Source organism: Bos taurus, chromosome 24 (genome assembly GCF_002263795.3).
Source record: "Bos taurus isolate L1 Dominette 01449 registration number 42190680 breed Hereford chromosome 24, ARS-UCD2.0, whole genome shotgun sequence".
NCBI lineage: Eukaryota > Metazoa > Chordata > Mammalia > Artiodactyla > Bovidae > Bos > Bos taurus.
This window is the reverse complement of record NC_037351.1, coordinates 53578660-53595300: the sequence shown is the minus strand read 5'-3', so window position 1 is coordinate 53595300 and position 16641 is coordinate 53578660. Positions and strand designations below refer to the sequence as shown.

The following is a 16641-nucleotide window of genomic DNA, read 5'->3' as shown; positions in this document are numbered from 1 at the left end:
CAAGAATACTGGAGTGGGTTGCTATTGCCTTCTCCATCTAGCAGAATCGGGAATAACTCGGAGATCTCGGTGATGGGGTACACAGCCTCGTGTGTGCACTGCCATGCTCTCAGCACAGACCAGACCAGCCTTTCTCAGACCAAGATCCCCCGTGTCCCTCAGAGTTACCTAAGACACTTGTAGAATAACATAAAACCAGCTCTCTAACCCAAGACCTACTGAACAGAATCTTTAGGGCTGAGGTCTCAGAACATGCCTGTACAATAAGCCACCCTGGTTATTCTTATCTGTAAAAATCATCTAGAAAGACTGACCCACACTCTCTGTCTCACCTCCTTGCCTTTGCTTAAGCTGTTTCCTTGGCTTGGAGAAGTCTTTCCTCTTCTATAGAATTCTTAACACATTTTTTCAGAGTTGCCTCTTCCTAAAAGCCTTTCCAGATTCTCCCAAATTGAAGTTAATATTGTATCTTCATTATTGCGGTTAACACGTCTCCCTTCTAGAGTTTTTCTAGAAAACAGTTTCACCAAACAGTAAGCAGCTAGTGGACAGTGATTGCCGGCTATCCTAATAACCATCCCCAGCAAAATGCTTTGTATCTAATGGGCACTAAAAGAGCATCTGCTGAATTTGGATCGATTCTCTACTTACTTTTTCCCGGTAAACCATTCTGTTCTGACATCCTCCCAAGAGCACAGGTTCCTTCAGAGTATGTATTATTAAGCTCAGGGTGGTGGAAGATGGTCTGAATAAACACGATCAGCCTAGACAGGGGCGTGTGTGTGTGTGTGTGTGTGTGTGTGTGTGTGTATGTTGTGATGAGTTGTTTGAGATCCCTGTGTCCTCATTTTCATCTTGGATATCACTTGTAAGGTATTTGTCCAACATGCAGCCATTAAGAAAAGAAAATGGTGTAGTTGTATTCTGGGTTGGTTGTCCTTTCAGGAAGCAGATTTGATCATTCACCAAAGTAGCAGCTTTCACCGTCCACCGTCACGCTTGTCCTCTGGGGCCCTTAGATAAAGTACGTAGAGCGGTTGTTTCCAGCGATGTCATAGAGGTACTTCCTACAGTCATGAGGAGCAAAGGTGTGGAGATGAGCTCCACTTTCTATTAAGATGGTTTCCTCAAAGCTGCACTTTCCCTGTCAGTGACATTTTAGATACTTTTTTGGTTTTGTGTGATTGTTAATCCTATCCTATGCTTCTCCATCAGCTTGTTGGCCGGTTAGGGTGTTGCCCAGACCATTGGCCCTAGAAAGTACATATGGGAGCTCTCCAGTTCTCTTCTCTACTGCAGGGTGATATCAGAGGAGGGCCTGATCAGTGGGGCTTAGGGAGGGATGTACTCACTTAGAGTGAGAGCACATTAAAGAGTTTCTCCAAATATTAGATCACTGGTCCCTAAATTACGTTGATTATTTGACCTCACACCAGGCAGCAAGCTGAAGCTGAGAAAATCATGGGATGTGGCTGGTGAAATCAGATTTTCATCGGCTCAGTTAGGATTTATGAAAGTATGGTGGACAAGACAACTGTCCTGGACAGAGGACTCCTTTCAAATGTAGGGAGCCTCGTCCTTTCCATATTTCTGTCTCAATTTCTAATGTTAATGCAATAGGAAGAACTTCAGATGACCACAGTCAGTTACCTAGTAATACATAAACAAGGAGATCTGAGACTCTAATGTCAGGCAGAGGAACACCCCTCTCTTTCCCTGAACCCCTCCAGTACATTCAGAGCTCTAAAGTGACCAGAAACAATCAGGAAAGGTCACTGCATTTGGTGAGAGGGGCTGATTAACCTTTAGAGTAAATGTAGTGGAAATTCACGGAATAGGGGGTAGGATAATAAAGTTGAAATGGGCCTGGGAGAAAGGAGATAGTGCAAATTGATCGTTCTTTGAGCAATTTGCTTGGAAAAACAAAAAAAATGGTAATTATATCAGCTGGATAAAGTTTGTATTTATGGAAAAAAAAACCAAAGTACAGTTCCAGCACCCCCAAGGAATCCCCTTGTGCTGACCCCTTGCAGTGGGATCTTCCCCCCAGCCCTGACTCCTGGCAACCACCCTTACAGTTTTCTTCTTTTTCATACACATTCATTCATACGGTATGTAAAAGACTGGCTTCCTTCCCTTGGCCTAATGCCTGCTTGATACAAGTTTTACACATATTTTAAAGTGCGAAGAACCCCTTCTTTCCAGAACAGAGCAAATAGGGACCTGAGAAGATGGACGTGAGAAGGTGGGTTAGGGACACACTGAAACGTCAGACGAGCAGCTGAGCAGCTCCCCTGGCTGAGCGTGTTAGGGCTGAATGCCAGGCGGGGAGGAGGCAGGGAGGGCAGTGGCGACCTTGGCCGGTTAAATGTCTTCTTTTCTCAAACCAGCCTGGATTCCTGCTCTGACCTTTCCCACTTCCCAGGGAGTAGGGGGTGGAAGAAAGACACACACACGTATATACACTTACACGTTCAGAAATACGTGTGCCTCCGTTTTCACAGTGTAAGCGCTTCATTTACAGAGAGGTCATCAACCTGTCAGGCTCAACTTCAGATTTTGTTGAGGGCTGTCTGATGATGTGTGATGATACCAGGACTTGCAATCTAGAGCTGTATACTTGTTTCTCAAGCCAAGATTTATTTTGCAAAATATTTCATTCCAAATTTGTGTTTTCCTTCAAAATAATGGAAATTTAAACATTAAAAATTATAGAAGGTAAAAAATTTAACTTTTGATATCTAGAATTGGGATTTTTAGATGTAGTTTATTACTAATCATCTCTGTATGTAGTTTTCATAATGTTTTTGGTAGTGTTGATTTATTTTACAAACTAAGTTATATATATAATTTAAAAATTATAATTTATATAATTATAAAATTATATAATATAAAACACTTACTAATCTCATACTCACTGACTCTCTTCTTCACTTTTTCATTAGGAATTAACTGCATTTTAATTTTTGTTGGGTTTTTCTCCCCTATAGTTGTGGTATTCAAAGCATAGATGATTCTTATTTCCCCAGAAGAGCAGGCAGACTTTCTCAGGACATTTATCACATTCATTAACTATTACTTAGAAGAACTAACTACTTCTCCCTCATGATGGTTAATGGTTAATGTATTCATGTCCTTGCCCACATATTCTGCTGCTGATATAATTTATATGGAGGTATATGGAGATGTTAGCATATACTAAAGGTCTTAAAAGGACAGTAAAGAAGTTACTCTTGGTGCTAGCACTGTGGTTATTATATAATCTAAGCTATTACTGTTCTGCCATAAATAGAATTATTTTACTGTATCTTCTCATTTGTCCGGAAAGTTGCTATTTGACGCTTTTCATGTATCCAGAAGTTAGAACATAAGCTTGGAAGCCCTCAGAGTGCTCAAAAATCTGTTAAAAGTAAACCTAATAAACCTTATGCCTACTGTGTGATAGGTGTTTGTATATTTTGCTTTATTTAACCTCCACAATCATTGTATGTAACAGTCATTCTTGCCTCTTCCACAGAGGACATTGAACATCTGAGGTTACAGAACTGGTCCAAGGTCATATGTCTATAGCTGGGGTTTCAACTTGGGTGCATGTGTCCCTCAGGATCCTGACTCTGAGCCCGTTTATTCCCACATCAGTCATTCACACAAATATTTTTTCAATATTTACTATATGACAGGCCCCTGGGTATCCAGGATTAAAGACAGATTTATCAAATTCCTAAGGAATTCCTTTATCTGCTTTTTGGACTGCAGTAAATATGAAACAGAGTAGAAAAGAGATGAGGCTTGAGGACAAAGACACTCTCTATCTTATCCACTGTTGCATTCACAGGCCAAGTAGAGCACATAGTAGGAGCTCAGTAAATACATTCATATGGATGAATGACATTAATGACGAGTAATACCCAACTGGGCTTCCCCAGTAAAGAGTTCTGCCACTTCAGGAGACATAAAAGACACAAGTTCTATCCCTGGGTTGGGAAGATTCCCTGGAGAAGGGCATGGCAACCCTCTCCAGTATTCTTGCCTAGAGAGAACCATGGACAGAGGAGCCTGGCGGGCTACAGTCCATAGGGTTGCAAAGCGAAGGACACAACTGAAGTGATAGAGCAAGCACGCACACAGTAGCCGACTAGGAGAGAGAATTAAGTGTAGAAGGGATTTAACATCAAGCAGTAGAACTGTCCTGGCCTGCTCAGTGTATGAACAAGCAGTTGCATATCTCGCTAGACCCATGGGGTAGGAAGAGTCTTCAGCGTGTTCACTGATGCCAGAATGATGCCCTGGGGCACCTAGTGACTGAGGAGACCCAGGCTCTGTACCATGGAAGGAGAGGCACTCATGAATGTGGCATCCTGTTTAAAAAGCAGGGAAGTATGCAAAACATTTTAGAAAAGTTTCCATAAAAAATGGCGTTTGTTCCCCTTAAAGTAGGCCAAAGGGCTAAACTTCTGTGTCTTAGAAAAATCACATAGGTGGAGAAATTGTTTCCCTAACGCTTTTGGATAAAGAGGTATTACATAATACAGTTTTTCCTTTTCCTGATAAATTGTAACATTAAATTTTCATGCCAAATGAAACTTTGAAGAACTCAAGTTAATACTCTTTGGAAGATACCTTATGTCTTCCAAAGGACTGTTATCTATTTAGGACTGTATCTCATGCATAGCACATAACAATCTATCAGATGTAACAAGTGAATAGGCTGCCTAGAATGACAAAGCAAAGTTTTTTGAGTCATATAACTTGAAAGAATTATGATGTGTTGAAGTCATGTTTGAAGTATCATTTAGCTCTTTGTAAGGAAAAAAAAAAAAAATGGGGACACTAGGGAACTACTGATACGATTTCAATTTCATTATCCAGCAGCATCGATGCACTGCTTTCTTGTCCCGAGAATGTATCTATTAACAGTGATGTTTTGCCTTACAGCTTTTCTGGGAGAAGAGGCTACAAGGACTTAGTGCATCAGATGTAACAGAACAAATTATAAAAACCATGGAACTCCCTAAAGGTCTTCAAGGTATTCTCCGAGTTCAGTTGAGCAGTCCCTGCTGCGTGCCAGGCTCTGTGTCGGAGGCAGTGGAGGCAGACGTGATGAGGGTGACAGGTCTTTGCTGTGGGGACTGTTTGCCTCGCTGGGTGATGCTCCCCTTGGGTTTTAGTAAACCCAGAGGCAGTGTGCCTGAAACACTTTGTAGGTTGCAGAACGCTTCCGGGCGGTGTCTTACCTAACTTTTTTTTCTGTGTGTACCTTTTGGCTTGAGGTTAATTAGGCTCGTCATGTAAATTAATCCATGTTACGTGTTTAGACCCAAATGCAGCCTAAGTGGCAGACCATCCCCAGCTTCCTGCTCGAAGCCACATCAGGCCCCAGCACTTGCTTTTTTCTCCCTTCCTCTTATCAAAAGAACAGCCAGCATCTCTAATCCTGTCTCTCCCTCCGTGACCTGCTGCTGCAAGCCTCAGATGCCCATGGGTCCAGTAACAGGAGTGAGCGGGATCCGGGGTGGAGAACTCAGCTGCTGGCATGCCTCGTGGTGTCACACGTTCACTCCAAGTTCTAGAGAAGCATTAGTTTTTGAGTGTTACAACTTTGGCTTCCAAATCTTGATACGTTGCAAACCCTCCTAATTCCTGGTTAGAGTAGTGTCTTATCGCTCTGTGCCCTTGGAAATGATTGCTTTAGCTGGTCTAACAAGTTTCAGATGAGAAGCAGTGAACTTACACGTAGCTGTGGTTCCAGCCTCCTAACGTGCAGTCAGGGGTACAGTTACTAATCCTATTCATGTGGGTATTTTGTTAGTTGAAAAAGCTGTTAAAGGTGTAGGTACAGCCTACTTGCATTGGCTTTTCCTTTGAAATCCCTGCACAAGAAAGAAATGTTGAGACATGGCAAGCTACAGGGAAAACGTTCCAGGACCCTAGGGACACATTAATAGGGATATTTGAATGTAAGATGACTTTAGAAGGGACTTAGATCATTAAGAATAATTGACCTTGCATGAGGAAATGTAGCCAACTTTTTAAGACGTTTAATACCCTGGAAATGTATTTTTAAATTCTGTTTAAGTTTTATTAAAATACTCAAGTATTTGGTTACTATTTCCTTAATGTTAATTCTTTGTTCTTGATAACTAAGTAAATGTGCTGTTATCTTTTGCTGCTTTGGCTTGTCAGTTTTAAATAGCTGATCTCAGATGAATATAAAGATAATCAGTTGTTTTAGGCTCCACAAGGTTTGCTCAGCACAGCTAGAAACGTCCTGGAACTGATGCATGTTTCTGATTGCAGGAGTTGGTCCGGGTAGTAACGATGAGACCCTTTTATCTGCTGTCGCCAGTGCTTTGCACACAAGCTCTGCACCCATCACAGGGCAAGTCTCTGCTGCTGTGGAAAAGAACCCCGCTGTCTGGCTGAACACATCTCAACCCCTCTGCAAGGCTTTCATTGTCACAGATGAAGACATTAGGTGAGAGCAGAACATGACTTCAAAAAACTTGTCTCCTACACTTGATACGTTTTTTATTGCTTGTTAGGTTCAGTGCCAGTCCTAGTAAGTGATGACCCTTCTTGGCAAAGCTGGCGTAAAACAGATGATACAGGATGTTTTAAAACAAATGCATGCTGGAAAAGGTAGCATTGTATAAGGTGTATCATCCTGATTATCCCCGAAGGACAGAGCAGTCGTACTCTCTCCACATGATTTTTGCAGTATCTTATGCAATCTGGGTTCTGCCTTTCTGCTCTGAAGAGTCCGTGCATTCACTTATGCCTGTTCTGATTGCTGTCTGCAGTAGCAGATCATTGCTGTGCTGCTTTGAGTTCAGTTGTGTTTTCAAAGTTCAGTTTACTTATCTTGATTTTATTGATCTCACATAAACTCAATTTAGAGATTTATTTATCTCTACTTCACTTTGTTTCAAGTAAAGGTTTAAGGTGGCTCTGAAGAGACACACACACACACACACACACACACACACACACAGTGAGACACATATGTACATACATCAAGTGAAGCCAGATGAGAAGCAAATGAGAAGAAAGACAAAGCAAAAGGTAAAGCTATTATGTAAAACAGCCAAGAATGAGAAGCAGACACAAGCTGCATCCATTAACATCTTTTACTCTTTCTACGGCTGGGCCGCGAATTAGGTTTATAGCAGCAGATTATGAAGGGGAACCGTATCTCTCAGATAGATAATGCCCAAGGAGTATAAGCAAGCCATTGCTCAGGAGAAACAGAACTATTCCAGATACTAAAACCACAAAGAAATTCTTACATGGGATTTATGGATTTCAGTATTATTCTTTAGAATGATTGTAGTTTGGTGGTGGTTTAGTCGCTAAGTCGTGTCCAGCTCTTGTGACCCCATGGACTGTAGCTGGCCAGGCTCCTCTGTCCATGGGATTCTCCAGGCAAGAACACTGGAGTGGGTTACCATGTCCTCCTCCAGGGGATCTTCCCAACCCCGGGATCAAACCCGTGTCCCCTACATTGCGGGCTGTCTCCTGCACTGCAAGTGGATCTTTACCACGGAGCCACCAGGGAAGCCCAGAATGATTGTGTACTATGCTGTATTTCCTTTAAGAACAGGACAGGATGTGTACTTCATTATTTCTGTCCTCTGAATGTAAACCCGAAAGCTTTACTGTTCCTAGACCAAGCCAGCAGATGACACTTCTGAATTTCAAAAAATACGTATTACATTTGTTTTTTTGTTTTTTTCCTAATTCCGTGAAAGTTGGTATGAGACTGTTGTTAAATGCCTGTGTCTAGCCAGGTTTATAATTGGAAGGCCTTCCCTGGATTTTAAAGTAGTTCTTTTTGCAAAGATGTAGAGCAGTTCACAGTTGCATTCGGATGCCTTGATGATGTGGAATTTATGATCAGTGTTATTCTTCTTTTTTTTTTTTAAAAAAGTGTGAAATCAAGGAAAGGAATCAGCTTGCTCTTTGGACTGTTCCTACCCTTGAGGAAGGAAATTACTCAGGAGGCTAGCCCCCCTCTGTCCTGGAATGAGTGCCCAGTTCATCAGCCCGGGTCCTGCTAGGTCCCTGAGGGTGTTGACTGAGGTCTTCTGATGACAGGGCCCCATGGGGACATCTTGGGGCTGTGTTAGAATCCTGCTTAACACATCTGGCGGAGGCTTTACTCGGTTTTCATAAATGTGGGAAGCCTCACTCAAGACAGAAGAGACGTGGTGGCCAGTGTCAGATTTTCAGGTATACTTCTCCAGCCAAGCCGGATTTGGATGCTTTTCTTTTAGGGTAAACTCGTCTGACCGATTGTCCATTTGATTGCATTGTCATAACAAATCATCAAGCCAAACATTTCTTCTCCAATTAGTACATATTCAAAATAAACGACTGCAAGTGGAATTATCACTTTTCTCCAGTTGTGTCACCAATAATGTGTTTGTGTTAAACCTTCAACTAAGGATCTCAACATTGAGCACATGTTTTTTTTCAGCCAGCTTGATAACTATTTTCATTCATAGGCGTATTTGTTTTCTGATACCCAGTGATAAGTTCTCACAAACCTCGCCGTTTAAAGCAATAGCTGTTCGTAGCTCTAAGTTCTGTAGGTCGGAAGTCCGGGTGGGCATGACTGGATTCCCTGCCCCGGGTCTTACACAGTTGAAATCTGAGTGTCTGCAGAACTGCGTGGCCTTCTGGAGCCTGGGCTCCTCCTAAGCTTATTGCAGAGTTCGTGTCTTTCTAGTAGGGATGAAGCCCCTCTTCTCTTGTTGGCTGTTCTCAGTGGCAGCTTGAAGCTGCCAGCAGCTCCTTGCCCCGTGGCTCCCTTCACATTCCCTCTCCTGCTGCTTTCTAGAAGAGCCCAGCCCCTTTGAAAGCCTCTTCTTTCTTATTAGGTCAGGCCCTCTACGATAATCTCTTTCGATTAACTCAGGGTCAGCTATTAGTAACCTGATCATAGAATGACATCCCATCACGTGTTCCTAAGTCCTTCCTGCCCTTAAGGGGAGAGAATTCTGCCTGGGATGTGACCAGGGGCCCGTGGGGACATCCTGGGGCTGTGTTAGAGTCCTGCTCGCCACATCCGGCAGAGGCTTTACTTTCAGTTTTCATAAATGGGGGAAGCAGCGCTCAAGACAGCAGAGCAGCGGTGGCCAGTGTCAGATTTTCAGATCACTTCTCCAGCCAGAAGCGCTCTTCTTCCCATTTCCTTCATCTTCCCGATGGGGTGATGCTAGGGGGGCTGTGCAGACACTCTGGTATGAGGCATGAGAGATTGCCCATGACCGATAACGCCATTTATCATAAGCCTGGAGTTACTGAGCCAGATGTTAAGACTGACTGTAAGAAATAAACATCCTGTTTTTCATGACTCTGCTCCACTGTGTGAAAATCTGTTGAACTCCAGGGACTTCCCTGGCGGTGCAGTGGTTATGTCTTCACCTTCCAACGCAAGGAGTGCGGGTTTGATCCCTAGTCCAAGAGCTAAGATCCCACGTGCCTCAGGGCCAAAACACAAGACAGAAACAGTATTGTAACACTTGCAATAAAGACTGTAAAAACGGAAGTGGTAGATGCTCAATTGTGTCCAACTCTTTGCGACCCCATGGACTGTAGCCGGTCAGGCTCCTCTGTCCATGTAATTTTCCAGGTAAGAATCCTGGAGTGGGTACCTATTCTCTTCTCCAGGGCATCTTCCCAACCCAGGGATCGAATATGAGTCTCTTGCATTGCAAGCAGATTCTTTACCATCTGAGCTACCAGGGATCAAAACATCTCTTAAAAAAAATCTCTTCAACTCTAGTTTCTGTGAATATGATCGAGGCTGCAGAGCTTGACTCAGTGGTTGCTTCCCTCTTTTCAAAAATTCATTTAAAAGGTGGAAGTCTAAACCTTTTATCTCTTAGTGCTGTTTTTAGAGTTTGGTAAAGATGATATCTAAAGTTTTTGTGGTTACACAACATGTTAATTTCGCTTACCTTGGACATAGACTACTGAGATAAAGAGACGTGGGGATGAGACTGTGGCAAACGTGACTTCACAGCTGGTTGAGGACCCAAGGGGCAAATGCCCAGGGCATCTTAGTGGAGTCTTCTGGAACATCACCCCTCTACCCTTCTGCTTGCCCTGGTGTGGGGCAGTGCCGTGATTTGTCTTCCTCAACGATGGATGGAGAAACTGGCACTTCTTCCTTCAGCAGAGCCCTCGAGATCCCTTGCTGTGTCTCTTCCTCATCCCGGGGCTGCTCCCCCTCCAGTCTGTATCCATCCCCCAACCTTTCCTGCGGCCTCTGGAGGCGACTCGTCCTGTTTCTAGTCAAGGCTCGCCCTCCCACCTGGGCCTTTGCCTCTGTTCCTTTCTTGCTTCTTTTCCAAGCCTTTGACTTCCACACTTGTCCCTTCTCTCCTGTTTCTTCAACCATTGCCTCCCCACTGGGTTCTGGAGGTGAGTTTCTGTTTGCCATCTTGGTTTGCTGGAACTGTTTTAGGAATCTCTCCTTGCCCTGTCAGGTAGCTGTTCTCCATTTTTTTTCCTGCTTTTTAAGGATGAAATGTGATACCATTGGTGCGCTCCGTTCTTCATGTCATGGTTCTGCCTCTTCTGTGTGATGTGGTGTTTTTAACTCTCACTTTGGAGGTTCCCTGAGAGTCCCCAGGACCCAGAGGACCTTGCGTGTTCTTCACTTACTCGGCTCAGCTCAAGGGTCCGCTCCTCCTCCGCCCTTGGTGCACAGGGTCGTGTGCTCTTGGCTCCTCTGTGACGGCCTGTGGTCAGCAGGCTGCGGACCCAGGGGAGAGCTCCGACTACCCTCCCCGATGCCACCAGAGGCAGCGGCTGAACTGGCCCATCTCGCCTCCACCTCCTCCGCCCTTCTCAGTGCTTCACCCAGCACATCTCTTTTCCTTCCTATTTTCCGATATCATTTCCCACTTTTATTTCACATTATCCCTTATAGGAATAACCCTGAACCTTCACATATTTGAAGTTTTTGAAGTTGAAGAAAAGGTCCCTGAAAGAAACCTCCTCCTGCCAGAATTCTCTGTGAGATGAGGGTTTCCCTTCCTGTCCGAATGTCCCCCTTTTTGGGCAAAGCTCATCTCCCACGAGACCTGGTTTTTGTGAGGGTTAGAGGCCGCTTTTGCAAAGTCTAAGGAGAAGGAAGTGTGTGTTTCTGAGGAATTTTCCTGACTTTGGAGTAAAGATAAACCACGTCGTCGGCAGCATCATTGTTCCAACACTGGCCAAACTGTTAGTGTCTTTTTACTCTTGTTTTTACAAAGGAAACAGGAAGAGCGAGTACAGCAAGTACGTAAGAAATTGGAAGAGGCGCTGATGGCAGACATCTTGTCACGAGCTGCTGACGCGGAGGCCGTGGACCTTGAAGTGGACAGTGGAGATGACGCCTAAGACTGGCATCAGGTACAGCAACGCCGGGACGCTGGGGCACTCCGGGCTTTTGTTTCCTTGCTCTTGCCCTTGCAGCCAGCTTCAGCGGCGCCTGCAAAGCCTGCTCCACTGTGTATCCTGTGCACTGCTGTTGTCGGGCCCCCTTTGTATTTAAGGACCATAGCAGAGTGCATCCTTTTCTTCTCATGATGTGAAAATGTTCACCCCCCTGCGGCTGCTTGAGAGGGTCCTGGGCTCTTTGTCACTGGAGCAAAGCAGAGGAGGAAGGAAAGGACTCTGCCAGGGAGGTGCTGCAGGAGGTGAAGCAGCCGTCGCCTCCGCCACGGTCGCTTTCTGGGGTGAAGGGGTCTCTTGTCCCCTACATAAAAGTATGGTCACAGAGTAGGCAAAAACCCCTCCCTTTCCCCTCCTTCTCTGATCTCTGTAGCACAGACTTGATGCAGGGAGACCAAGTTAGGAGCTTGTAGCTTAGCAAGAGGTGACGGTGGCTTCATGAGGGTCTTGGTGTCGGGGATGCAGAGAGAAATGGAAAAGCCAATCTGAGATGTATTTGGAGGTAGAATCGACTTGACCAGGTGACTGACTGATAGGAGGGTGGGAGAGTGGGACGGATGACCAAGCCCAGGGTTTTTACGGGAGCCCGCTGGGTGGTGGGGAGGGTCCTGTTTGGGACAGGGGTAGACTGGAGGTGTCGCACGCCGGGAGGAGTTCACTGTTCACTCAGTCTTTCCTTCCATTCAGTGCTTTTGTCTTAATTCAGAGTGGCTTAGGCCACAGTGGCACAGAAATCAGGTAATAATGACAACTTTTACATTAACCTGGTCAGCGGCAGCAGTGACCTCTGGCCACACAGTCTCCTGACCGTGCAGCACCATTTAAATCCAGTTTGGTGCTATTTTAAGTAGTTTGCTTTTGGTTTCCGTATCGAGGACAGGATGATGCTGTGTTGACGCTGAATCTTGTCTGCCGTTCCAATAGGGGTGTGTTTTCTGGACTGTGATGAGCACACTTTGTATGTGTAAAGTCTCTCAGGCGGAAGTCTGAAAGTGTATTTTTTTTTATCCAAAGACTTCAGCGCAGTGTGGAAATCTGAGAACTGATTCCAAGAAAGCCCTCTTCTTCAGAGCTTTTAATTGTTTTCCAGACTTTTCCCCTGAAAACAATGTAGGAAAAATCAAGGGTACTGTCGTTGAGGTTTTACTAGACCTTTGCCTACGTTGCAGATTACTTTGCAGGTTGACAAAGTCAACCCCCTGTCAAGGCAGCCCCCTGGTTCATGTAAGCGACCTTGTGTTGTAGGGACTAGGTACTTGGCTCAGATAAAGGGCGCATCGCTCATTGCCTGGCACAAAGGTGGTTAACGTGGAAAACAAACTAATTAATGCTGAGTGATCAAAGTGTTAATATACATTTAAAAAATAGCCAACACGTCAGCATGTTGGGTAGGGAGAAATTGGTATTATATATATCATATTCTAAACTGGAGAATGGCATTAGACCAGGCCATTAGACTTTTGGGTTATAGAAGATTTAGAAGTACATCTTAATTATCAAAACTAAATTTACCTAAATCATTAATTTAGCTCCACGTACACCTAGAGTGTTTAATAAACCAGAGCACGGCCACATGACTTAATTAGGGGTTCATAATTAACTGTGGAATAGGTAGGACTTAGCTTGACTAAAGGTGGGGCATGGCCATGTTCAAATGCCTGGTAACATGCAGCACTCTGTACCACGCAGTTCTGTTTAGGTATGTTCATTGCATTATGACAGGGCTGGTCTTTCTAATGGTCCTTCTTAGCAGGATGTTTTATACTCACACACAAAGTCCATGGGTCGCAAGAGTTGGACACAGCTTGTGACTGCACACACACACAAGCACACGCACACCCATGCACATGCACACACGTGTACACACATGTACACACGCACACACGTACACACGCACACCCATGCACATGCACACACATGTACACACGCACACACACATGCACACACATGTACACACCACACACATGCATGCACACATATGCATGTGCACACACATGCGCGCGCACACACAAGCAGCCCGTCAGTAACAGGTTGAGGTTTGCTGTGTTGCTTAAGATTTTACACTCAAGAAGAGGGCCCAGGTTGCTGAACATTTTAGGAGTGATTGCAAGAAGATAATTATAAAAACAAAAAGTGTTAAGATTTAAAGCTATAATTGAGATGAGTATCAAATACATAAATAATTGAATTGGCAGTTGTACAATATAATTTCATCCAAGTTAAGTAGTAATAAGACTTCACTGTGTTTCTATCTATAAATTCTCTGAAGTAAAATAAATTATGGTGAAATAAAATAAATCATTGTTAGTAGAAATCTTCCTAAATTTTCTCAATATGTTTGGATTTGGCTATATCTTATGATTTTTTTTTCATTTGTATGCTCTGTGATTTCCCATTTTATGCTGATTTACTTAATGATAGAAATATTTTCATAAGTATACAAAAGGGTCCATAAGATTTCTTTGAAAATGAAGTGAAGATTCTTTCAGAATTAAAAAAGTTGAAACAATGAGGGGAGCTGTTGAGTCCTTTTTATGTACAAAGTGCTGTAACTAAATACTATCAAGGCTTTAAAAATCCTATTCTACCTGAAATTTGATCTCTCACTGCTTTTCCAAGTTTTGCTGACCTCACCTGAGAAATCATTGAATTACTTAAGTCTGTTTGTTTTTTTTCTTGCAGGTAACTTTGACCGACTTTCCCCGAGAGCAAACTCCTAGAATTGAGCAAAAACGTTTCCACTGGGTTTTGCGTGTAAGAAAAAAATGTACCTGAGCACATAGAGCTTTTTAATAGCACTAACCAATGCCTTTTTAGATGTATTTTTGATGTATATATCTATTATTCAAAAATGATGTTTATTTTGAGTCCCAGGACTTAAAATTAGTCTTTTTGTAATATCGAGCAGGACCCTTAAAATGAAGCTGAGCTTTTGATGCCAGGTGCAATCTACTGGAAATGTAGCACTTCCATGAAATACTTGTTCTCCCCCCAATTTTAATATGAACAGATCAGGAGTACCAAATAAATTTCCCAATGAGCGCTTATTGTGACTTCACTGTATATAAACAGATTTTTATACTTTATTGAAAGAGGACACCTGTACATTCTTCCATCATCACTGTAAAGACAAATAAATGATTATATTCACAGACTGATTGGAATTCTTTCTGTTAAGGAGCACACACCATGCATAGTCCCTTCTTAGGATTTCTGATTGACATTCAGCTGTCTTCCCTGGGCCTTAAGTTTGAAATGAAGGTGGTGGGAAATAGTTCATACGTTTGCAATATGCCTCTGAATATCATGAGAATTGTGCTCAGAATTCTAAGTTGTCATGTAGTGTGGGTAATTTTTATTTTCCCTTGCCTGTAACGAGTACTTTTGTTACCTCTATAAAAATAAGGCATTTTCTTCCCTCTGGTGTGAGTTAGGTACACACGTGCCCTTCAGATGTTGCTGGAAGTCTGTGACTGTTTTTTGAGAACATTTTGTATTTTCCAATGTCTACTGGCTTACAGAGTTAACAGGTGCAGGTGAGACCCTTTGTCACAGAGAGAGGCAGCATTCTGGGCAGACTTGCTAAATGAACCAGATTGTAACGCTTTCTAATTACGACCCAGCCTCCAAAGTCTTAACATTTTTTTTTTTTCCTGTTGAAACTCATAAGCATTAACTTCATTACTTCTTGAATTCCTTGATATCTAATTGCTCAAACTGGCACAGCATTAAGAAATGAGTTTTAAAAAACAAAAAAGGTAATCTGATGCCAAGAAATGGAACTAAGCAAATTTAAGTACATTTTGAGAAAAAAAGAGCAAAAATAATATCTTTCTATAGGAAGGGCTTATGCACTTCTTAACTCTGAGTTCTTTTAAAATTAGATGCAGAATGATGTGATCAAGGATGTGACCAGTTGCCTATAAATGTCACCTGTGTGTGTGTGTGTGTTTTTAAATTAGTATCCTCAGCACCCTTCCAGTTCTTGAGGAAAGAAAAGGAAATGGTGAAAGCAGTGTGACTGGCTAGGTTTGAGCTGCTGTTTCTCGGGACCTTACGCCAGACTGCATAGATGATACCTTCTTGGAATTCCTGATTCACATTCAACTTTGATCTTTGGGCCTGAGGCCACCAATTTCCTCAGAGTACTTCTGCTGGCAAATAAGTAAAGGTACTTGTAGACTCTGGGAAGACAGGTGGCAGAGGCTCCCTGCCCTAGGCCCTTCTGACTGTCCTCAGTTGGGGTGACAGTGGGAAGCTAGTATTGATTCTTTTTAAAAGCTATCACGACTAGTTAGACTGAATGCCCGAAGGCTTTTCTTAGACTCCTCTAAGTCCATGAGTCTTCATTTGTCATTAAGCTTGGGGTAACTTCACCTTGGCCATCATGGGTTCATTTCACAAAGCAGCCCAACCAAGACATACATGCTTTTATAAGCAACTTTTGTATTCAAAGGAAAACCACAATGTACCCACATACAAAATGTTGATTTTTGTTATTCTGTGCGTTGCTCAGGTAGAGAACAAGGTTCGAAAGCCATTCCATGGTGTCCAGCTGAGAACCATAAGCCCATGTGTTCGCAGTGCGCCCACAGGACATGTCCAAAAGTACATTCATCATCTTATTTCCCCAGCCTTCCACAGCTTGCATCCCTTAACTCAGGGGATAGCAGATCATCTGATCCCGCCGCCGAGGCAGACACCCAGGAGTGATCCCAGAGGCCCCTCTTGTCCTTGCTGCCAACACCCGTCAGTCCTGTTAGCATTACTAACCGCCTTTCTCGTATCTATTTATCAATAAACAAACATGTCACCGTGCGTGTCTTCCCCATTCCCACAACCACCGCCTTCATGCAGCCCCCCTCCTCTCCTCTGCACTCGGCACCTTCTGCTTTCCACCTGTCCCCTTTCCCTCCATCCGGCCTTTTCCTCCTCCATGGAGGCATCAGTAATGGTCCTGGAAGCATCTGTGATCTCACCGTGTCCCTGCTCAGAATCCCCCCTTGTCTTGTGTACGCGGTTTGGAATCCCACCTAGTGAGCACTTGGAGATGGAGAGCACCTGTGTTTGAACCCTCCTTTTGCCATTTGTGTGACTTGGCAGGTTTCCCCAGTGTCTTTGAGCCTGTTCCTCCTCAGTGAAATAGTAATAATACCTACCTCATAGAGTCGTCGTGAGGACTAAATGAGATGCTGT

General features: G+C 43.6%; 1 protein-coding gene across 1 annotated transcript in view; it reads left to right on the top strand.

Annotated features, from left to right (window-relative positions):
- The window catches only part of MBD2 (methyl-CpG binding domain protein 2), a 67753-nt gene extending 53154 nt beyond the window's left edge, over window positions 1–14599 (top strand). Inside the window, exons 4-7 of the mRNA XM_024984565.2 lie at window positions 4936–5026; window positions 6298–6475; window positions 11265–11403; window positions 14128–14599. Of these exons, the coding sequence (XP_024840333.1) occupies window positions 4936–5026; window positions 6298–6475; window positions 11265–11391 (396 nt within the window). The 3' untranslated portion in view covers window positions 11392–11403; window positions 14128–14599. The remainder of the gene's footprint in view (window positions 1–4935; window positions 5027–6297; window positions 6476–11264; window positions 11404–14127) is intronic.
- The last annotated feature ends 2042 nt before the right edge of the window (window positions 14600–16641 follow it).